General features: G+C 37.1%; 5 protein-coding genes and 1 non-coding gene across 9 annotated transcripts; 1 reads left to right on the top strand and 5 right to left on the bottom strand.

Moving 5' to 3' along the window:
- Positions 1–54: 54 nt before the first annotated feature.
- Positions 55–1,535, bottom strand: LOC17892081 (protein DELAY OF GERMINATION 1). Its single transcript, XM_006300179.2, has 2 exons — positions 1,099–1,535; positions 55–594 (listed from the first exon to the last, which is right to left on the bottom strand). The coding sequence occupies exons 1-2, from the start codon at positions 1,503–1,505 to the stop codon at positions 267–269; spliced, it is 735 nt and encodes a 244-aa protein (XP_006300241.1). The 5' UTR covers positions 1,506–1,535; the 3' UTR covers positions 55–266.
- An 892-nt stretch (positions 1,536–2,427) lies between these two features.
- LOC17890690 (protein GRAVITROPIC IN THE LIGHT 1) lies at positions 2,428–6,047 on the bottom strand. Of its 2 annotated transcripts, XM_006297564.2 has the most exons (3): positions 5,840–6,047; positions 5,378–5,515; positions 2,428–4,098 (listed from the first exon to the last, which is right to left on the bottom strand). In XM_006297564.2, the coding sequence occupies exon 3, from the start codon at positions 4,096–4,098 to the stop codon at positions 2,707–2,709; it is 1,392 nt and encodes a 463-aa protein (XP_006297626.1). In that variant the 5' UTR covers positions 5,378–5,515; positions 5,840–6,047; the 3' UTR covers positions 2,428–2,706. The 2 variants fall into 2 exon arrangements, with proteins under 2 accessions (XP_006297626.1, XP_006297627.1); XM_006297565.2 differs by lacking the exons at positions 5,378–5,515; positions 5,840–6,047 and adding an exon at positions 4,229–4,601.
- A 1,288-nt stretch (positions 6,048–7,335) lies between these two features.
- On the top strand, positions 7,336–10,077 carry LOC17892192. Of its 2 annotated transcripts, none has more exons than XM_023786684.1 (7): positions 7,336–7,613; positions 7,773–7,844; positions 7,954–8,121; positions 8,354–8,524; positions 8,664–8,876; positions 8,996–9,084; positions 9,175–10,077. In XM_023786684.1, exons 1-7 carry the CDS (start codon positions 7,490–7,492, stop codon positions 9,811–9,813), a joined length of 1,476 nt encoding a protein of 491 aa, XP_023642452.1. In that variant the 5' UTR covers positions 7,336–7,489; the 3' UTR covers positions 9,814–10,077. The 2 variants fall into 2 exon arrangements, with proteins under 2 accessions (XP_023642452.1, XP_006297516.1); XM_006297454.2 differs by having other exon boundaries at positions 7,337–7,613; positions 9,172–10,077.
- A 210-nt stretch (positions 10,078–10,287) lies between these two features.
- On the bottom strand, positions 10,288–10,359 carry TRNAC-GCA. Its single transcript has one exon. It is a non-coding gene; the product is annotated as a tRNA-Cys (tRNA).
- A 388-nt stretch (positions 10,360–10,747) lies between these two features.
- On the bottom strand, positions 10,748–13,077 carry LOC17890657 (protein trichome birefringence-like 41). Its single transcript, XM_006297957.2, has 5 exons — positions 12,695–13,077; positions 11,767–11,938; positions 11,489–11,664; positions 11,233–11,391; positions 10,748–11,149 (listed from the first exon to the last, which is right to left on the bottom strand). Exons 1-5 carry the CDS (start codon positions 12,952–12,954, stop codon positions 10,852–10,854), a joined length of 1,065 nt encoding a protein of 354 aa, XP_006298019.1. The 5' UTR covers positions 12,955–13,077; the 3' UTR covers positions 10,748–10,851.
- Positions 13,078–14,170: 1,093 nt separating this feature from the next.
- LOC17891856 (probable leucine-rich repeat receptor-like serine/threonine-protein kinase At3g14840) lies at positions 14,171–20,343 on the bottom strand. Of its 2 annotated transcripts, XM_006296827.2 has the most exons (24): positions 20,027–20,342; positions 19,725–19,899; positions 19,127–19,198; positions 18,951–19,019; positions 18,798–18,869; positions 18,615–18,686; positions 18,438–18,509; positions 18,270–18,341; positions 18,111–18,182; positions 17,958–18,029; positions 17,804–17,872; positions 17,644–17,715; positions 17,499–17,564; positions 17,353–17,406; positions 17,215–17,265; positions 17,095–17,135; positions 16,574–16,959; positions 16,297–16,495; positions 16,046–16,201; positions 15,837–15,955; positions 15,535–15,745; positions 15,194–15,431; positions 14,965–15,115; positions 14,171–14,874 (listed from the first exon to the last, which is right to left on the bottom strand). In XM_006296827.2, the coding sequence occupies exons 1-24, from the start codon at positions 20,139–20,141 to the stop codon at positions 14,470–14,472; spliced, it is 3,081 nt and encodes a 1,026-aa protein (XP_006296889.1). In that variant the 5' UTR covers positions 20,142–20,342; the 3' UTR covers positions 14,171–14,469. The 2 variants fall into 2 exon arrangements, with proteins under 2 accessions (XP_006296889.1, XP_023641451.1); XM_023785683.1 differs by having other exon boundaries at positions 16,574–17,135; positions 20,027–20,343.
- Between the last annotated feature and the right edge of the window lie 2,000 nt (positions 20,344–22,343).

The raw sequence follows: 22,343 nt of genomic DNA, 5'->3' as shown, positions 1-22,343 counted from the left end.
AAAAATAAGTTGAAACACACTCGGTGACTCAGAAATCCAACTGAAAAAGGTAAACTAACAAGCACTCACATAAGTTGATCTTTATTGCAACCGGACAGACATAATATATATTTCATAACCATGTAAAAACCAAACTCTCACGTACAGTTTGAGTGGATAACCAAAACATGGTAAAAAACATATAATTAATATCAAAAGAAAACTATAACTTTTTTTTTCCTCTCAATTCCCATTACTTTTTTTAAAGTACCGTTTTTAATTAGCTTTCAAACGTTGGAACTTCGACGACGGTCGTGGCTAGTCCCCCAGCCAGCAACGCCCATACGAAGCTCAGCAGCAGCGATAAGAAACTCCGCTTGTTGGAGCGGACTAAGGAGTTCCACCACGCGTGTGATCGTTCTCATCCGTAGATCATCGGTTTGGTGAACGATTTCTGCTAGACGTCGGATCCTCTGGTCGGAGTCGGATGATGTTCCCATGACGAGTTCGCTCGCATCGTCTTGCCACTCCGATAACTCTTCCGTTATCGCGTTCTCTTCCTTCACCGTCTCACATTGTATCTCACTCACCGTCCTGCCTTTGACAAATTTAATCCTAATATTAAATTTTTAAATTATCAAAATATATTTAGTTAGTCCATATGCGTATATATTTAGTTAGTCCATTGGAAAAGGAAAAAAAAAAACTAAATAACAAACTAAGCTACTTAATATTTTTTTGGAAAAACTCTTTCAATACCAAAAATAGCCAATATGTATCTTTATCATCTTTTTTTTTGGGCAAAATATCTTTATCATCTATGAACAAAATGTGTCTTACTCTCTCAAATCCCTCAGTGTTTATAACATTTTGTACATTTAAAAAAAAAAAAAAACTTGTATGCTCCAAATGAGTCTCTTATAATTAACTATATAGCCGTATACATTAGAACATGTATTGGTGGTTACTAAACAGTCTATATATAGCACGAGAATCACGATAATACTTGAATCATATTACACCTTTAATTTGGACATAAACTAGATACAAAAGTTACTGGAGAGTCCGAGGTGTGATTATTTAGTAAACAAAGTAGCTAATTAGAGTTTCATGTATAACCTGAACTGAGAAGGAGAGAGATCGCTAAGATCACCGGTACGAAAGCCACGAAGTATATCAACGATACGAGACTCGAACAAAATACTGGACTCAGTATAAACCAGATGAAACAAGGTGGTTGGTCGCCAACCACCGACCCAATGGAGCGAGCGTTCAAGAGCGGAAGACCAAGGAGCAGCCATAACACCAATCACGTCTTTCTCCGTCGTCGCCCACTTCGCCCTGTGGTACGCTCTAAAGTGTTCCATCACACTCTCAACCGCTTCCCTCAGCCGTTCCTCGTCGCCGGTAGCAGAGTTCCGGTGGTGATTTTGGGCAGACCGGAGGTGGTTCAGGTGATGTCGTAGCGCCTCGATCCATGACTCTTGGAATTTCTTGAAGTTCGCAATCGCTGTCTCTTGGCTCATTTTATATGTTGGGTCCTCCGTAGTGTTTGGGATGCTCGTCGAACCAAATTTATATATTGTCTATAGTATTTGCTTTTATATTAGTATCTTTTCTCACCGACTTTGCTATTGTATCAACAACCGATCCCATTTTATTTTTTCAAACATTTGTCTTTCTTCTAAAATTTTAGAAATGCATATATAATTTATTGTCCGGTCATAGATAAAGTAATGTTTTATCGCTTTGTAAAATTAATGTTTCAATATCTATTTTCTTCTCTCTCTCTTTTGCGCCAAAATTTTGCGAGAACTATATTTCAGTTGACGATATATTGCAACAGTCGCTGCTTCGTAAATACGAAAAAGCTAACTGCTCATTTTGTTAATGATACCTGAAGACCTAAACGGCTGAACCTGAACCCATCAATTCCCATAGTGATATTGTACCGAAACAGTGTTCTAAGTAAAGACTGATCGTAATGTATCAATTGGTTCGAGACTCAAAGGCAAAACAAAACCAAGTCAATCCCACCGATCCTGGAATTTTATATATATATAAAAGATCCATGGATAGGACTGTTATTGGGCCCAAAAGATCTACCAAAATTTAATGGACCCATCAGAGTAAATGATCTGATACATACTTTGGTCGGTCGTCAAAAATCAAAATACATTAAATATATTATAAAGCAGAGGGATTGGTCTCAAAAAGTCAAATTTCATGAAGAGAAACAAAAAAAGAAGGGTTAAAAGTCCTATGATTAAAATCACTTTTTAGAATATCTACATTCCACTCATACAAATAATAATTTACTTTATTCATATGATACATTCCTTTTTAGTTCACTAATTGATATCATTTTATATTGAAATACAACAATGATAATTCAATATTTTTATGTAAATTATAACGAATTATTTACATATGATAGAGAAGGTGTAGTGAGTGAGTGACGATCATGTAATAATAATAATAATTCGATGGAAAACAGCTAAGAGATGCTTCTGTCTTCTCTGCTCTAATATTGACAAAGGAAAAAATAAAAACCATTAACATAAAAAAATCTCAACAAAGCACATTTACATACTTTGCCTCTTCCCTTAATCCAACGGTCAGTAATTTTTTGTTCTCCTCATTTATTTTTTCCTACCCCTTCTAAAGAAAAAAGGTTCCCCACCACCTAAATTACTCTAATACCCTTGTGACATCATTGCCGGGATTTTATCTGATCGGACGGCGTTGACGTGAATGTGAGAGATAGACCTCACACTGTATCGACGTTTTACCAATTCTAAACCCGGGAACCACCGTAAACGCAACTCCCGGCTCAGTTTCCGACGACAGAAACGCTTCTTCCGCCACGCTCTTCATGTACACTTCTGAGAATCTACACCCTTTGGGTACTTGAAAGATCGAAGCTTCAGGGTCGAAGGAGAAAGCGAGGCAATGTAAAAGCCAAACCCTTTTCGCCATTTCGACGAACGCAGTGTATAAGCTAGTCTCCGGGAACTCACCTGCGGTAACTTGGTTTCTTAGATGCAAATGTCCGAAGAACGCTTCCTCCATTTTGGGATGTATGAGCTGCAGATACTTGCCTCTGCAAAATCTAGCAAATCTTGATTTAGGTCGTGATGCTAAGTACTCTCTTGGTTTCATCGATCTAAGCTCTGTGAATCTCTCGAAGAACGTTGCTTTGTCTTCTTTGCTCTTCTTCTGCTTCGATGATTCGTTTGAGAAGTAAGCTAGATGAAACGCTTCAAACATTATCTTGCAAACGTAATGCTCGAAAGCGAAACACTTGTGGTCTTGCTTGTAATAGAATACTTCAGGCTGTATTGATTCAGCTGCCATGTCGATGTCCCAATCTGCGAGTTTCATCTGCTCCACCATCAATTTGACGAATCCTCGGATAGATTTGACAGTGTGGTGCAGATAAGTAACGAAATGGGTCGGATTTAGCGCCGAGAGATGAAGATTATGATCCAGAGGATTGCAAAGTTGGCCGCTTTGGTTTAGTCTCTTCTCCATCAACTTGTTCTGACTCACTGCTTCTTCAAACTTTTCTTTAAGAAATATGATCTCAGAGTCTTTAAGCTTTAACTGACACTCAAGCTTCTTCCCCATGATCTCATAAGTCTTTAGCAGGCTTCTCAATTCTTGAATCTCTGCAAGAACAAGAGTTCTATCAGGATTTGGATCGAGCTGGTTCTTCAAGAAGCTCTGTTTCAGCTCTGACAATGTCTTCAACTCTGCTACTACCAAGTTGTCTGATTTCTGAATCCCATTTGGATCATACGGAGACTGAGCATACTGCAACTGCGCATAACCAGATTTTATGGAAGAGATCGTAGCAAAGACCTTTGCGAGAAGTGCTTCCAAGGAAAGCCTTTTCTCATACTCTTCTTCCAGCTTGTCAAAGGACTCAGACAGATTTGCGGCATTCTTCACTAAATCTTTATCCAACTTTACATTTTCTTGGCTCTTCTTCACTCTCTCAACCTTGTTGTCTTCTGGAACAACACCGGTTAGCTTCTTAATGTTGATAACCTTGGCAAATGTGCGTCTGAGTTTTCCTTTTCCTGAAGCAACATCCATTGGTTTCACAGACTCCATCTGCAGATTCATCACAAATGCTTTTTTAGTAAGGTGACTAATAAAAGTGAAGAAGGGGGTTGAACGAGTCTTGTAACATTGTCTATATCGAACAAAAAGAGAAAAGCAAAAGCAAATTCAGATCTAGGACCATTAATAGAGCTTCACTTTATAGACTTCTTTAGTTAACAACAACCAGAAAAAGATGAAGAGCAGAGAAGAAGCTTGAAGAGATTGTTTCACTAATATTTCACACTACACTTTTGGCCACAAAGGAGAGAGAGAGATAGAGAGGTATGCAATAAATATATATGCAGAGGGAGAGATAGAGAGAGATGCATGCCTAGATTATCAAGTGGATACAGCTTAAAGATTCATCCAGAGTTGTGGGGACAATGTGGTTCATATACAAATGAAAATGTTTTTTATTTGTAAGGAATAAACAATTAAGAAATGTCCAAGGAAGAAGAATAAACAACTTGCGTGTGTAGTACCATTTCTTTTCAAGAACCGATCTACTTTACTTTTTTTCTTATCAAATGTTCTAAAATCTTTTGCCATATATGTGTGGGGCTATTTAGTCAAATTGTGCTGCTATAGAATCAAACAAAAGTGAGAAAAAAACATATAATATAATACACACCCAAATGGGTTATCTCATTTCTGCAGAACACATGACACATGCAAATAATTCAACACCCCTCGTTCTCATTTCTGATTCACTTTTCTCTGAAAGGGAACAGTCAAGAAAAAAGTGCAAAAGTGAATACAAAAAGAACTAATGAGTTTTAAATACATAGAGATACCCAAAGCTTCTCATAAGTTGTCAATTATGGGATACTGAGAAGAGCATTAGAGGTTAGAGTATTCAGGATTCATAATTGCTACAAACAACCAAATCAGTTAAACTAGAATCCAAAGGAAAAAAAAAGTGCCCCCACACACAAACACATGTTTATATTATGTATATGATTCTCTCGAATGGTCATTTGGTTCCACTCATTTGAAAAAAGTAAGACAGCATCAAAGCCTAACATAGCTACCTAACATTTAGTACAGTCACAAGCTACTCACCAAACAGTCTTATATTCTCGATTTCACTAAGGTTTAGACCCTAAACACACTCAAACCCAAGGAGAATTAGTCAGTTATCATGAAATCTGAAAATAGAGTCAAGGAACATCTAGCAACCAGTGAACCCCAGAGAGGGTTTTAACCAAAACGGTACTCGAAGTTTCATACAAGTTTAGAAAGAAACTTGTTCAAAACGAACTATAAATTTTAAAAGATTGTGATGTACCTTCCAAAAGTTCCAAGGTTACTATCCCTCTGTCTCTCTCAGTATGTTTCTATGTTCTGTTTTGCTGTTCTCACTTCATTGTAGAGTGAATCTGAAGAAACCAACTGGCGAAATGACACACCAACCTCTGCTTAAACCCTGCAGATCAAAATCATCAAATCAATCATATAATATTTCAAATCATTACCTCGTACCTACCATAGGAAGATTAAAAAAAGAAGAAGATAAGAAACAGAGAAACGATAAACAGAATGATATGCAAGCTGATGTGAATGTTTAGCCATGGCATTATTACTATGAATGATTATATGATTGTACGCCTTCACAAGTCACAATGATATATTCACTGATTGAAAATAAGATTATAAACAACTACGCAACAATAATGGAAACGAAATCATTCAGAAGAAACAAAAAGATGATAAGTAATAGGTTGAAGTTCAAAAATGTTGATTAACAAACCTGATCGCTAAAGAAAACACTCTCTGTGTGTTGCTTCCTAAACTGTCTTTTGACGACAATAATAAGATGGGGTAAACAAAAAAGAAAGATACAGATTCCTTCACGGTTTCAAGACAAACCCGGAGCTCGAGAATGAGAAAAAGAAGGAGAGAGGAAAAAAGTGAAAAAGAGAAAGCTTTAGAATGAGAAAGAGTCGTAGGAGGAGATGAAGAGAAGTAATAAATGACAGAGGGAGAGGACGGCGAGCCTAGGGAAGTTCAAAGGAATTTTGTTTACCTAAAATACCCTCGTGGTCAAGAGATAATTACACCGACATTGCTACTTTACTCAACAGAAGCGTCGAAAAGGAAGAAAGGGTGTTTTCGGTATATTATAGGAATAAAAATGCTACAAAGCGTAATCAATCAGACAGAACACACAAATAAAAATCACACGGTTTGGGAGGAAGTGAAACTACTTGGAAGCTGTTTTGTTACGTACGTACGCGAAGACCGGTCCGTTCAGTATGAGTTTGGTCGATGAACGACGCGTGGCAATAAAAAAATCTGTGTAACCATTTCCCCCACATTCTACTGAAAAAAACGCTTTCTTAGTTATTGGACTATTTATTTGTATTTAGTTGCGTTGATGTTTGATTGTTTAATTAAATAAACGAGAATTTGTAAGTTCATTCTCTAATTCTTTTTCTTTTCTTTTTGATAAACCTCTTAAATTATTTGTCAAGTTGTATAAAAAAGACAGCTGAATAGCAGTATTGCCTGAACAAGTACAGTTGTCTTATCGATGAAAGCAAATTAACTATTAAGGATGCAAATTGCGAAGTCCAATCTTATTAACTAAACTAAAGTCTTGCAATTGGTGGGTCGGTATATAATAGAATCCCTGAGTAAAGAACATCATAATTCTACTTGTTACGTTTATGCGTTATCAATTCAATATGGCATTATGAATGTAGTAAACTTTTATCAGTTAGTATAAAAAATGTGCTAAATTGTCCGTGTTTAGCGGAAAGAAGAAAAGCAGAGACAATCGGATTCTCTATTTCAAAACCAAAATTGAGAGCTATGAAGGACTCTAGTATTCACATAAGGAAAGGAGATATGCATATATATGATTTATTTACCTTATATTCTGTAACAGAGTAAAAAACTAGAGTAAGATAAGATGTGATTGGACATATCGAAGAAGTGCTTCTGATCCGATCAGCTTTTCTTTTTCTTTTTCCTTTTCCTAATAATTTTGTCTTTTCTTCAAGACTTGTAGTAGTGGGGTAAAAAAGCGCACACTCTCTACTCAATAACGGGCGCATCGACGGTAAGAACCTTAATAGGCTCATTAATGGGCTTTCTATACGGCCCAGATGTAGATATGGGTTCAGAAATGAGCATTATCCCAAAACACGAGTAACCACCACCACACTAACCAATAAGGTAATTTACAACTTCATAAATTCCCATTTTTTTTTATTTTTTTTTATTTAAATGACCTCAACTTTCAGGAAAACTCTTTTACTGAATGAAAACTGAAGTCATCTGCAAATTGGTTTCATTCTCTATCAGTTGTTGTTGTTGTTTGTGGTTGTGTTGGAATATGTGAATCGGCTCTCTAGGGTTCGATTCGAACATAAATTTGTACTTGGAAGAAAGAGAGATGGGGGAATCTCAGATTCTACTCGCTCACAGCTTTACTACCTGGTCTTGTAAGACTCTCTTCACTTTATGGATCGTCTTTACTCTTCACAGCTTTCCATTTCAAGCTCAAGCTGCTCCTGCTGGTAAAATTACCATACTTCAACTTAGCCATATCTTTATTATTACCAGTGGATTTGGTTGCTTTGATCTATCTCCTACTTGCTGTTCTCACTTTCTTAGTGATTTCACTGTTATATTTCTGGGTTGGTTGTTAATGTCAATTGTTGTGACATTGAATCCAGGTTCGTTGATTAAGCACATGTCATGGGTTCTAAAGTGGACTACTGGATCATCCTCTAAGATATCTCAATCAGGTAAAGTGGCTCAATTTGGTATCCGTCTGGGGATTTAAACTGCAGACTCAAGGATTCATAACCTCTGGTTTAAAATTTGAGTTTCTCCATCTGCTTCATGTGGTTGCAGATACTAATGTTCTTGAATTTGAGAATGGTTACTTGGTCGAAACTGTTGTGGAAGGAAATGAAATTGGTGTTGTTCCTTACAAGATTCGTGTTTCCGATGATGGAGAACTTTATGCTGTTGATGAAGTTAATAGCAACATCATGAAGATCACTCCTCCCTTGTCCCAGTGTAAATTTTTCCTACTTTACCTCTATTTCTTTGATTTTTTACTTTGTGCCTTATGCAGTTCAGTGTTTGCACTTGATAATTATTATGTTTTACTAATATGATTTTCGAATGCTCTTGAGCTTGTGTCATTACATTTTGTATTTTTGCCTCATATGTAACATTTGATTTTCACATATCTCTTAGTGCTGGAGATTTTTATGACTTTGTTTATAATCTGTGTGCTTGTGGGCAGACAGCAGGGGAAGATTGGTGGCTGGATCGTTTCAAGGAAAGACGGGGCATGCAGATGGAAAACCTAGTGACGCTCGTTTTAACCATCCGAGAGGAGTAACAATGGATGACAAAGGGAATGTTTATGTCGCTGATACTTTGAATCTCGCTATCCGAAAGATTGGAGATTCAGGTATAAAACAAGTTTTCTACATAAGTTTTTGCATATATCAGAACTTAAACTGGATGAGATTGTTGGTTGCTTGTGGTTGAAAAAGAAAAATCAAACTGAGAAGAATTCTGTTCTTAAGAGCCTGGAACATTTTTTGCAGGTGTTACTACAATAGCTGGAGGGAAATCAAATATAGCTGGCTACAGAGATGGTCCAAGTGAGGATGCAAAGTTCTCAAATGATTTTGATATCGTATATGTTCGGCCTACCTGCTCGTTGCTGGTCATTGACCGAGGAAATGCAGCTCTTCGCCAAATCTCTCTCAGCGAAGAGGACTGTCACTATCAAGATGATAGCTCAATCTCTCCAACTGGTAAGAAGTCATAAACATCTCTTCCCATCGTGAACTACATAAATCAATTTGCATATAGAGTGTTAACCAAAGATCATTGCGCACTTATGTGTGATTTTTTCTTTTTCGTTCTTGTGCAGATATCCTCTTGGTTATTGGTGCTGTTGTCATTGGTTATGCTACTTGTTTGCTCCAACAGGGTTTTGGAAATTCTTTCTTCTCAAAGACGGTAGATTTCTATTCTTCTCTTTAGCCCTTTTTCACTTCTCCTTAACCATATGCTACAAACAATAAAGGTTTTTGTTTTATATTACAGCAGCTAGAAACAGAAACCAGCTTTGAGGAGGAGCATCCAGGCAAAGAGAAATTCTCCCGACCTGTCCTTGAGACAACAGCAACCAAGGAAGAACCTGGTTGGCCATCATTTGGGCAACTCCTTATTGATCTCTGCAAACTCGCTCTTGAGTTTATAACCAGCCACCTAGTTCCAACCCGATTCAAAACCAGCCCCAATCTAAGGCCATTAAAAGATAGACTCAAAATGCCTGAGGACGAACAAGAACCACCTAGAGTCCAAATGCATACTGCCCCAGCACCAGTCTCTGAATCCCGGCATGCCCACTTGCCTAAAGCGAATGATTACCCGGAACATAAGACCTCTAAGCTAAGATCAAGTAGTGTAATGAAGGACCCTACTTTGTCATCATCCAAGCACCACAGGTCATCATCAAAACGGCAAGACTATGCTCAGTTCTATGCCTCGGGAGAGGTTCCCCAACCGAAGGTCCATAAAGAGCGATCGAGGCGTCGCCATAGAGATAAAACAACAGAAACAGAACCAAAACCAACACCATCGGATGCGGTGAAGCCTGTAGAGTACAGCAATAATAGTTCAAAGTTTGATCATTTCAACATGAGGAGTAGTAAGTATGGTCCCGAAACTCCATTTCGATTCTAGGAAGCCAACTCAGATCCTCATCAGAACCCTTTTCTGAGTATGTTGTGTCCTTGCTTTGGGGATTCATTATGTTTTCTTTTTGATAGTTGCTAAGAAAATCTTATTACACAGATGAAGGAAAAGAGGTTAAAAAGTCTTGTAATGCCTTGTAACGAAGAATCGATGATTTATTACTGCAACTCTGACGATTAAAGTTAAAAACTTGTTACAAGCTCATAGATACTGCAAGCATATTTTACATGAATGAGATTTTTGCTACCACAAGTGCTTGAATTTATATACCATGGAAAGAAAGGACTACTGTGTGAGATATATAGTCAAACGCAAAATGGGTTCGTTGCTTGATAATACCTCGTTTGGCTGATAGAGGTACGTTCCTTGTCATGTCTCTACGTTGCTGCAGTCAAAATCCCAAAACAGGAAGAGGAGGGACAAAACTATCGATAATGTTTCTAAAATGAACAAAACATACAAAGGGCCCTACCGGGTTCGAACCGGTGACCTCTTGATCTGCAGTCAAATGCTCTACCACTGAGCTAAGGACCCTTTTGTTAGTGTACCCGAGGAAGTATTTATTCTTTTTAGAATTTCACCGGAAAAAAATTGGGAAAAAAGAGAGTAAAACCTCCATGTTTGCTTGGGATCAAGTTAAAGAGAGTCTGGTTTACAAGTGTGATCTAAAATCGAATTTGATAGAAATATGTTTTCGTTCAGGTCCATTGAAACTTTTATAATTGGATATGTACCTTGGTCACAGAGTATCCTTCGACTGAAAATCCCGACCTTACTGAATGAATTAGCAATATAAGTTTTAATCTATACAGTTTTACATTGTGTTCATTTAACACTACAGTGGTTTAAGGTTTAAGATTATTTCTTTTGCTTGACAATTCGATTTATTGAATTCTACGTAAGCTATAAATATGATGAGAAAAATCAGAAAATCGGACACTTTTATTTAGATTCAAATTGAATCAAACACAATAACAAATGCTATAATTTTGGTTTCTTGTGTGTTTAAATAATTTTGTGTGTTTTCTACTCAGCCATATAATTGTAAAGAATCTCATTCCAAGTATCAGGTACCCCAGAGAGACACCAGTGGCTGCAGTCACCGGAATTTTGGCCGCCTAGACCGTAAATCGAAGGATGACCATCTTTGCGGAGCAGCGAAAGCAACGTAATGTCTAGCAATGTAACCGGTTTGGATATTTTCCCAAGTGCTCTCTTCAAAACTCCCACTTCTGCTGGCAACCCTCCTGGATAATTTGTCCCCAAAAGTGGTTCCTTCTGACCCACGCAACTCTTTGCAGCTGGTTCACCCCATGAAGCTCCTCTGACAAACAAACAAGATCAGCGTTTTTAGATTTTAAAAGTTACAGATGTAGATTGTCTTGAATCAAATGCATGACAACTTACTTGTAATGAGACGGTGAAATTCCTTGGAAAAAGACTCTAGTTTTCTTAGTATCTAGGACGGTATCGACCCATTTCCCCCAAGTCCCAAGCGCAATTTCGAATGCGGCCACACGGTTCATGTCTTTTGTTACGTTATTCCCTACTTGTATCCAGTCCCATCTGCCAAATTAGACAAAACAAGATCCAAACTTTGAACATTTGCATGTAATTAAGTAAAAGAGATAAGCATATTAATTAAAGAGTTAATTGAACATACGGTTGTGAAGGACCTCTCCGGCTCCACCAATGCCAAGTATTAAATATCAATGTATCCATTCCTAACCAATTTTTTCCATCATTGATAGAATCGAGCTTCAGAACTCTCCCAATCTTCTCCCTCACTGTATCTACTAAATACACATTCCTATCTAGCTTCAATTCCAATCCATACTCCTGCAGTTTCACCACTCCACCGGTTTAGGTCATCCTGATTTTTCTTGACGTTATACTTAAAACTGAAACAAGTACTGTAGAAATTGGTTTTGTATTATTTACCTGGAATGTGAAGGTTGAGATACTGCCTCGTGTGGTTAAAGTGTACGAGGAATTAGGAACAGAAGAGTGAAGCATACATGTCAAAGATTGCCACTGGTTTAGACTGAGAGAATCACCAACAAACATGATCTTCTTCCCTTTGTTTCTCTCCAAAAACTCCACTCCGTTGAACCTAAACACACAAAACAGAAGGAGAAAAAACGGCGGCGTTTTATGTCGGTGGCATCAATTGGTAATTAACGGAACAGAGACAAGGACAAAACCGTAAAGAGTTTGAGTTAGTGTCCCCACGAGTGTGGGGGAATTTATGTCTTCATATGAAGGAGAGAGTTTGGTGGGTGTCACATTCTCACTGGCGGCGCGTGGCACTCACCTCGGAATCACCAGTTGGCATAATGTATATACAGTATTTTGGTGACAAAAGAAGAGAGACTTCGTTTTCATCTTCGTGCAGTTTTTATTTTTATTTTTGAAGAGATTCCAAAACACCATTCAATTATGGCAAAACAACTATATAAATAGCATTCTCTTTTATCATTGGTTGCTTCACTCAAAAGTGCTTTAATTTTACGAAAAAGTTATACTAAACACTCACAAATGTCTCTGTAATATATGTGAACCAAATCAAGGTTTCTTTACATCACACCACGGATATTGTGTTTATTTTTGATATCAACAAAATGTGCACCCAATAATTAACGCTAGTTGTTAATTATGTCACATTTCATCACATAAAAACACCTACGAATAATAATTAAAATAATATCTAGAATCAAAAGTAAGCAATTTACTGGATGTGCGTCGATTTATATCCCTTGGTTTATACTATAATCTAAAACGATACCTTGATTCAATATCTAGAAACCAAATAATAATAAATCTAAAAGATGTAAAAATAAGAAATCTATATGTAATGATATTTGTGTACCTAGCTAATTTGCAGGACAGAGGCTGCCATCTGAAGGTGGAGAAATCGAGATCTGGCCGTCCATTTCTCTGGCAAGCGAACTCGCGTCTTATGAACGGACACGTGGAGGAATCGTAGAGAGGGTAAGAAGCGTCCTTCACCCATCTCCCTGTGAACATGTCGCATCCCTCTGCTTCGTGGTCGTGTAGCAGAAGAAGAAGAAGAAGAAGCGATAGAACTAACGCAGAGCCATAAGAAATGGCGTTATCTCTTGAACTCATTCTTAAGTTTCTTCTTCTAACACAGAGGAGATGAGACGAGAGGAGAGAGATAGATTCAAATACGCTTCTTGTTTTTATACACCCACGCCTCTATATATTTTTATGTATATATATATTCGTCACTCTATTATCAAAAAGAGGAAAAATCATAATAATCTTTATCCTTGTTTTTTGTAAGTCAAATTCGTGAACTTATAATGCCATATATAGTTTTTGATTTTGGAACTTTATTGAAACAAAATCTCAACATTTCTTTGTTTGCATTTAAGTATTCATTGACACGTACGTAATTTACTAACTATGATTTTGAAATCCAAGTAATTTTCAGTTACATGGTCAAGATATTTATTTCTACCATATATATAAAATCACCTTTCGAGATTCTTTTTTGTCATCTTCTAAAATTGCCATAATATCGGTTACAAGTTTTTTGATATTTATTAATTCCTTCCTACCATATTTACTTCGAGAGATCATGCTTAAAAATTTTGTTTTCCTCAATTAAAAATCGATTTGTTCGGACCATCAATATTCTGTGAAGAGTTTTCTTTTTGTTTTGTCTATTTAAAAGGATTTTCTCAGTTGCCGGTGCTACCCCCGTGAAAAAATACTTGTGGACCTATAAAATTGGTATTTTAAGGGAATCATATTCATAATTTAGTTTAATTGTAGACTTTGTAGTCTTGTATAGAAAATTTTGTAAACGACAATATATTAGATTAGATCCTATTAAAAGTAATACAAGCCAAATCATTTGTCCTTAGAGAAACAGATGTTAACAGACCAACAATTTATTCGGTCGTTCTTATTTAAATAATTGTTCTTGTTAGCTTAAGCCAAATAATTCTTATTAAATGTATCATGAAAACGTTTTAAATAAATAATAAGATGGTTGACTAAGACAATCGTGTTAAGGGCATTAATCAAATACAATAATAATGCCATCATCGGTGCAACTAATAATATTTTTAACAATAATTTGAGATTTGTACAATTAGATAAATACACTACCACCTAAGTTTATGAAGTTTATAAATAAACAAAGTTCTAAATCTACAGAGCCATATTTTTGCAATTACAATTCTAGTACTAGATAGGACACAGTATGTAGTACGACGTACTAGAAATAAGCCTAGTGAAGTTTATTTTTAATTTTGAATGGAATCTTTAAAACCCATAGTATCGATTTTGTTTAACAAAGTAAAAGCCAAACCCATACGTCAAATAAATAGATAAATGGTAACAGAACAACAATACTTGTCTTGCTTGACTCAGCATTATTATCTCATCTAAATTGGTCTTTAGGACCTTTTGATTCTTCCTCTTAAGATAAATATAAATAGCCTCATTTTCTGTTTCATGTAACGTAATCTTCTAAATGTCTTAAAGAAATTAATAATCATGAAAATGAAACTTTACAAAAAGCGATAATACAAAACGTCATAACAACTTACTCCATATTTTTCCTTTTTTTTTTTTTTTCGGGGAAAAACAGTGTTCTGGTGTATCCATGACTTACGTTCTGGTGTTCCAGTAAGCAGAATCAAGCTTCACAGGGTAAAGATCGCTTGCGTTGGCGGTTGACGTAGAAGACGAAGTGAAAGGTCCGTCGGTGGTTGTCGTGTTCGTTATCTCCTCCTCACCTATCATGGCGTAATGCCTCTTCATCGCTCTCACGCTCTCTTCGTCCTTGTCACTTCCTTTGTTGAACGAAGCTTCAAGCAGCTTCCCTACATTCACCGTTGAATGGCCTTCGAGCATACTCACTACCGTCGACATCGAAGGTCTATCAGCGGGAGCTGGACTAGTGCAGAGCATCCCTATCTGAATCATCGTCATTGCTTCTTGTTTGTTGTAACTTGTTCCTAGCCTTGGATCCACTACTTCCATAATATTGTCTTGCTCCCTTAGAACGTGCACCTGTGGAAAAGATGAGATACAGATTCACGATCTAGGAACTAGGATACAAGGTTTAGGTTTCAGGGTTTTAGAGGTGAAATGATTATTTACCCAGTCAAGAAGGTAGAAGGTCTCGGCTTTGGATCTTGAGCTCGTGTTGCTCTTTCCGTGAACTATTTCCAGAGCCACAATGCCGAAACTGTAGACGTCGGCTTTATCTGTCAAATGGCCTCTCATGGCGTATTCTGGAGCCATATATCCGCTGCCAAAAAGAGAAGTTTGTTTTGGTTAGAAGACATCTCACAAAGTGAAAATTCTTGTTTGTCATTGATTGACTCACTATGTTCCTGCGACTCGTGTGCTGATGTGCGTGTTTTCTTCTTCATCAAGCTTAGCAAGACCAAAATCCGAGATTTTTGGATTTAGATCCTTGTCAAGCAAGACATTAGTAGCTTTGATGTCTCTGTGTACAATCTTGAGTCTTGATTCCTCGTGGAGATATGCTAATCCTCTCGCTATCCCGACACAAATCTTCTGCCTTGTTGGCCAGTTTAGTTGTATCTGTGTCTCTTGAGGACCTGTAAATTAATAGAAACAAAAACATTGTTGTTGAGGAAAACAAAAACTGGATTGGAGAGAACGTTTATAAGCTCAAAAGGTGTTTTCAAAGGGATGACTAACCAAAGAGAGCTCGCGCAAGACTATTGTTTTCCAAGTACTCGTAAACTAGCAAGAGCTGATCACCTTCGACACAACATCCATATAGTTTAACCAAATGTGGATGCTGCAGAGCCGAAATCATAGCAATCTCATTTAAGAACTCCCGATTCCCTTGTTTTGATTTTGCTGATAGCTGCTTAACCGCGATTACTGTTCCATCAGTCATTATTCCCTGTATTCATTCAGTTGACAAACCTTAAAGATCAAATATCATTCATCTTTCTTTCTCTCATAACAATGCCGTTTTACAATATGATGCTAACCTTGTGTACAGGACCGAAACCACCTTCTCCGATCTTGTTTGCAGGATCAAAGTTATCCGTGGCAACTTTGATTTGCCTTAACGAGAACGAACTGATCTGGAAATCTAAGTTCTTGAAATCTGAGGTGACGAAACACAGTTGAATTTAGAAAGAAACGAAGAGAGACATGACACAAAATGAATTGGAATGATAAAAAACTATTTAAGTACCTTTTTCCATCTGACTCTTAGGTCTTAAGCAGCCTCTCCACCATAATATACCGCCGATTAAAAGCACAAGAAATACGGTCGAAGCGATTACACTACCAACCACTGTACCAACAGAAGTTCCGGTGCCAGGTTGATCCTCCTTTGGTGGGGAAAAATCTAGAGCAAGATCATTGGAGATACAGTCATGAGACAAAAACACTCAAACAAAGGGGAAGCCTCTCGGAGATAGTTTGAGGTTAAGCATAGTTTACCAGCTGGATCTACCGATATAGCCGATATGAGAGGACCATATACACCTCTCACAGGAATAGCTTGAGTTCCTTTCCCAGCCCACTGCAATCTTATTTCCAGTTGCCCATTTGTAATCGAAACAGGAAATTTCTTGACCACAGCTTTTCCCACACCGTTTGCCTCATCAACAATATTGAAATCTTTAGCCACAAGTTTACCCTGCACATTGTCAAACCAGCAAACTGATTCTTCTATACAATCTTTCTGACAATCAAGAAACAAGTTTGATCAAATTACCTGAACGTATATGTCAAAGAATCTTCTTCCCAAATTGCTATACTTGGTTTTTTCATTGAACATAATTTCAGCGAAATGAAGATTAACTGTATAGTTTCCTCTTCCAAGACACAATGCGTAGTATGTGAGGGAGATGGCTGAGAGACGCGCATTTGTATAAAGCCTAGAGTCTATGCTAGAATTTGTTATCTTGAGCTCTGATGAATTCGACCATTTGGTTTTTCCATTGTTAGACCGATCATCATCCAAGAAGTTTCCGGTGTTGCTAAAAACCCACCCGTTGTCACTCTTAAAGTAACCCGGTGTATCCCATGTGTCAGCATCATACTTAGTCTCATTGCTTGTTATTACATCACCACCACAGTTTATATGAAGGCCGTAGAAAGCTGAGAACAAATGATTAGACACCGAAGATAAATCAGATACGCAGTTTTTGACCAAAAGCAAAAAAAAATCAGATACGCACAGATAGGTATTAAGCGATATGGTTTTGTAATGTATATATAGCTTCAAAGACTTACTTTTGGGACAGACATATTTGCTCAGACAGGTAATATTTGAGCTGTAGCAAAACCAAAATTATGTAAATATTCTTGTGAGTGTTATATAGATCCAGAGATTTTAAAAGTTACAACACTTACGAGTTATTTGTCACTAAAGGGACCAAAGGGCTTGTGCTTGAAAACATATTCCTGCAAATAAAAAAAGAGTCTAGAAACCGTAAGCTTTTATTGCGGATTTGAAGGCATGAGAAGGTGAAATGTTAATTTTCTTCTTACACGGATCTTTCTTGACATCCTCTGGTGTTGGAGAAGTTATTGTAAGTAAGATCACTGCAATAAAAGAAAGAATAACCAAAGAAAATGTTAGATCGCCTGTTCTCACAACAAATAAATTGTGTTGTATATTCAGAAAAAAAACTCACATCGTGTCCCCTTTGTCTAACATCCAGCCTGGTACTTCCCCGTCTAACATGTTACTTGTAAAATATCTGAAAGGTCATAAAACGAAATTTTCATTGCTCCATCGAAAACTTATAGCGAAACAGAGGAAAGGAGAGGAGAGCATACATGTAATCTACATCTGAAAGAGCAGCATATTCCTGGGGGATTGGTCCACTCAGTTTGTTAAAGCTAAGATCACTGCAAAATGAGTCTCACAATGTCAGGTTTATTTTTTTCCTTCGATAAATCGATGTCGTGCTTTCCGAAGAACAGAGAGATTACTAACAAATTTTTCAAGGTTCTGATCCCAAGATAAGGAGGTAAGTTTCCTGTAAGGTTGCAGTTCCGCAGAATCCTGCAACGAACAGAAATGGAAGTTAGCTAACTTAATGTGGGAAGAAACCCATACCAAGTTTGTATAGTGTTAGGCTCAAACTCACAATGTCTTCATCGATGTCATGTTTTGTAGTGGTGGAAATGGAGATTCAGGTCCGCTCAAGTCACTGATTCTCCTACAAAATTTCACATATTGAAAAGAGTAAATATACATTACTGAAATAACGAACTCCAACACGAAAAGTTTGTGTACTTACAAGTCTGTTAAGGTGCCAAGAGGACCAATGGCAGTAGGAATCGGTCCAACTAAACCACTTGCTTGAATAACCCTGATTGGTGAAGCAAAGCAAACATTTCAGTATTTTATGAGTAACCAATACCTGAAAGAATCTCTTTAAGCGGGAAGGGCCGCTTACAGTTTCTCAAGTCCTTTCCAGTTCTGGATGAAATCTGGTATGGTACCAGTGAATCGGTTGTCACTAATACGACTATCAACCAAGAGAATAAAATAAATAAATGTATCAGAAATCTTCAGCAAAACATATGTTCCATTAGGATCAAGTAAAACACACAGGAATACTTACAAATCAGTCAAAGTAGTAAGTTTGGCGAATGTACTTGGTATCTCCCCGGTCAAGTAGTTCGAGCTAACAAGCCTACAAAGAGTAAACATATTCTCATCACCAGCAAATACCAATCATTGTTTTTTTTCCTTTTTTCATAAAGGAACAGTTTGGGAGAACTTGGAAAAATATTCTTACAGTCTTTGAATGTTGGGTAGATTTCCGAGCTCTGGCGGTAACTTCCCTGAGATTTGGTTGTATTCCAAGACACTAAAAACCCCCCCAAAATTTTCCAGAAATTTTTAAAAAATAATATTTAATCAAGATTTAGAGTAATTTGAAATATAAAAGAAGAGCGAGATCAAAGAAGTGTGGACTCACAGACTAAAAAGAGTTGAAATGTTTGCGAGTTCTTTTGGGATTGGACCAGTTATCTGGTTTCCAAGTAGTGAGCTGCATTATCGTCATCCAACAAACAAACTCAATCAACCTATACATATATAATTAAGATGATAGAGAGAGACATATACATACATGTTTACAAGTGATGAGGTTCCCCATTCGACAGGAATGGAACCGTTGAGATTGTTTCTAGTAAGATCACTGTCGAGAAAGAAGAGAGAGTGAAAACAGTTAAGTTAGGTAATGAAAGATATGGAAAGAATAAGCTGAAAGATGTTGTAGGAGGAGAGATCAAAACTTGTGCTTACAGCTCTTGCAAGAAAGGAAGTCCCGAAAGATCAGTAGGAAGAGATCCCCCTAGGTCCTGTGCCTTGAGAATTCTGTTTTTCACACGATTAAGAGAGAAAAAAAAAAAAAGAAAACAACAGGATTTTAAAAAACGGTTGGCACAAATCATAGGCCCATTATATTGTCGGCCCAAATTCAATCAGCACGAAAGTTATTTAAAAAACAAAAAAAAACATCCCATAAATATTTACAGTATACGTAAAAAGATTAAATTAACATTACCAAAAAAAAAAACAAGATTAAATTAGGTTTTATTTTGATTCACGGATGCGTCAAAAGAGACGGCGTCAACAAAAGCTAAGCTTTCTACTAATAGTATTAAACAAAAACAAGTGGGATAAATAATACTATAAAAATCATTGGGATAGCTTTTAGAAAATGAGACCTACTCCTTCAAAGTTCAAACAAAGTCTAATATTTTTATAAAAAAAAAATTCATCACATACGAATAATAAATTTTTTCAGGTTCTCGCTTCAATGCCTATTGCCTAAAACTAAAATATATTTATGACGTAAAAATAAAGTAAAAATAGAAAGAAGAGAAAAAAAGGAACGGACATGTGGGTGACGTGGCAAACGGCGGGGGTGCAGTTACAGTTAACGGCGTACTCGAAGCCTTTAGGCTGGTTGAGACCCCTCCATCCGCCTGTAGTTATGGATTCGTTGCATGGATCCAGCGTGTAATCCCAATCAGTCTTATTCAACGCCTCCGCTACGCTTATTAATGCTTCGACTGCGATATTTCAGAATCCAAACACAGAGATATAGAGTGAGAGAGAGAGAGAGAGAGAGAGAGGGAGAAAACAAATCACATAAGTATTTTATGTACATCCGTATTCACTTCATGAAATTTGACATACCTTCTTCTTTGGGTAATAATGTTGCAGAGGATGCGAAGCCGGAGAAGAAGATAAGAGAGACGACGAAGAAGAAGTAAAGGTAAGAAGTGAAGAGAAGTTGCCGATTGAACGACATTTCAACACATTCAAAATTATTAATCGAAGATCTGATTTTGGGGGTAATGGAATCAAGAAATTGGAGATTTTATTGTGAGAGAGGAGGAGAAGAAGAAGAAGGAGCCGATGCCTATCTAATGTCGCTTCTCTCTATGTGACGACGAATGGGGAAGACATTTGGAAATGGAGACTGCAGAGGAGATAACTAAGTCAACAATACTATATAAAAATCATTAATATAAAGGCACTTAGTTTTTCTAATACTAATATTTATATATATTTTTGGTTTTTTCTATTCTTTTATAAATTAAATAATATTAAAGAGGATAGGATTTAAAAATTTGCTACTTGCATATATGATGAAGAAGAAGAAACATAGTGGGTCAGGTTAAATGGAAAAACAAAGAGAGGGCCAGCGAATTCTTTTTAGTACATACACACCAATAATAATTCATTTTGATTCTTCTTCATCTCGATATTATTTGTTTCTCTTTTTTTCTTCATGTATATATATTTGATTGAGGATAGAGATAAGTTGAATAATTGATTGAATTATTTTTTCTTTTATACATATATATGTGTTTGGTAGCTCAGCTTATTAAAAGGTATATTGTGTTTTATTTCATAATATAATCTAATTATAAATCATGCTTTTATGATAAATTAATCTTTTGTGTGTGTGGCATGAGTTATGCAAAAACTAAAAACCATTTACTATTACTACTAGAAGTTGTGAACCATGCATTATGCTTAATTTGGTGGGACTTGTGTTATAATTTATTCATTTATACAATAGTCAAAATTGTATACTGCTATAGGCCTATAGTTCGTGTAGTAATATAATTGATTATGGCCGAATCAAGTTCCAAGTTCCAATCTGAAAACGACCTTTTTTATTTTTCTTTTGGTATGAATAACATGTAAAGATTAGTATTATAGTGCGCGAACAAATTAGATAAAGTACGTGCGGTCGTAATTAGTGTGTTCTGGCTCTAAAGAAAGGTACACGTAGAAAATAAGAGGTGCCAACGTTGTCATTTTGACGTGGATTGCTTTTAGTATGTGATTTTTCCTTTTCTTTTTTTTTTCTTTTTTTTTTGCTAAAAATGTAAATATTTCATTAAAATGAAAATGGTTTAGGCTTACAATCAATGATTATAACTTATAAACATGGTCCTATGTCAAAAAAGATAAAAACATGGAAGCATAATTTTAAATCTGAAATTCGGTCCAACCACTCAACCAAAGCAATAAATCTGAAGGAGTTAGAAGAAGCGATAGACGATTTTGATTGTTCTTCTTGAATTTGCTGCAGGAGGTGAAGAGCGAGTGCAAGTAGAAGAAGCCCGAATGCAAAGTCTAATATCACTAGAAGCCTTTCAATAGACGTCCGAGACTGGGCCGTCAACGGCAAATACCTCAAATTTCTCGACCACATACGCCCCTCTTACGTCATGCGAGAGTAACCGGGTATCAAAATCCATGAGCTTTCCCAGAACGAAACCTCACGGACCAAATTACGCGAACGATGTGAGCTCCCTCTACCAAGTTCCCTTGAAGTCGGCTAGCTCAGAGCGAGATAATACAAATCAAAAAACCACATCGAGCGCCATTAGCCTTACTAGCTCCTCTAGGACATAAAACACAACGCATCGAGGGGCAAAAACACATTGCAAAAGCTATCTCCAACTCACCGCAGCACTAACAGGAAGACACGAGCAAAACCAGGGATTGAAGCAAAATCATCGGGTCAAGAATACAAGAGGTGTGAATCAAATTGAGACAGCAAAAAGCAACCACCGGAGGCTAAACTGTCACCAAAGCCAGCACCACCGTAGCTACCTGAGGGTATAAAATGAGTAACCGAGACGATACCTCACACTTGACGCGCCACAATGGAAGCTCTCCTAATAGTTCTGTGACTGTCCTCCAGCAGAATTTGCCAACAGAGAAGCGTCCATCCAATCGCCAAGCCTCATTTTCCAAGTTAGCACCAAAAAAATACCTTCACGGCAGCATTACCCTGAAAACCTATCTAAAGGAGAGTAACAAGAGTAGTCGAGGCCACGGTGACCGAAGAGGTGAAGGACAAGCAAGGCACGAAGCCAAGAAGCTTCACAACAGTCTCCGAAGACCACTCAAGACGCCACAAGCTCCGACAAACGAAGACGATCTACACGACGGGGACAGAGGCGACAAACTTCTGAAAGCACCGCCGACC

The sequence above is a fragment of the Capsella rubella genome, unplaced genomic scaffold, assembly GCF_000375325.1.
Source record: "Capsella rubella cultivar Monte Gargano unplaced genomic scaffold, Caprub1_0 scaffold_3, whole genome shotgun sequence".
Classification (NCBI taxonomy): domain Eukaryota; kingdom Viridiplantae; phylum Streptophyta; class Magnoliopsida; order Brassicales; family Brassicaceae; genus Capsella; species Capsella rubella.
Note: the sequence above shows the minus strand (reverse complement) of the source record. Positions and strands in the feature narration are given on the sequence as shown.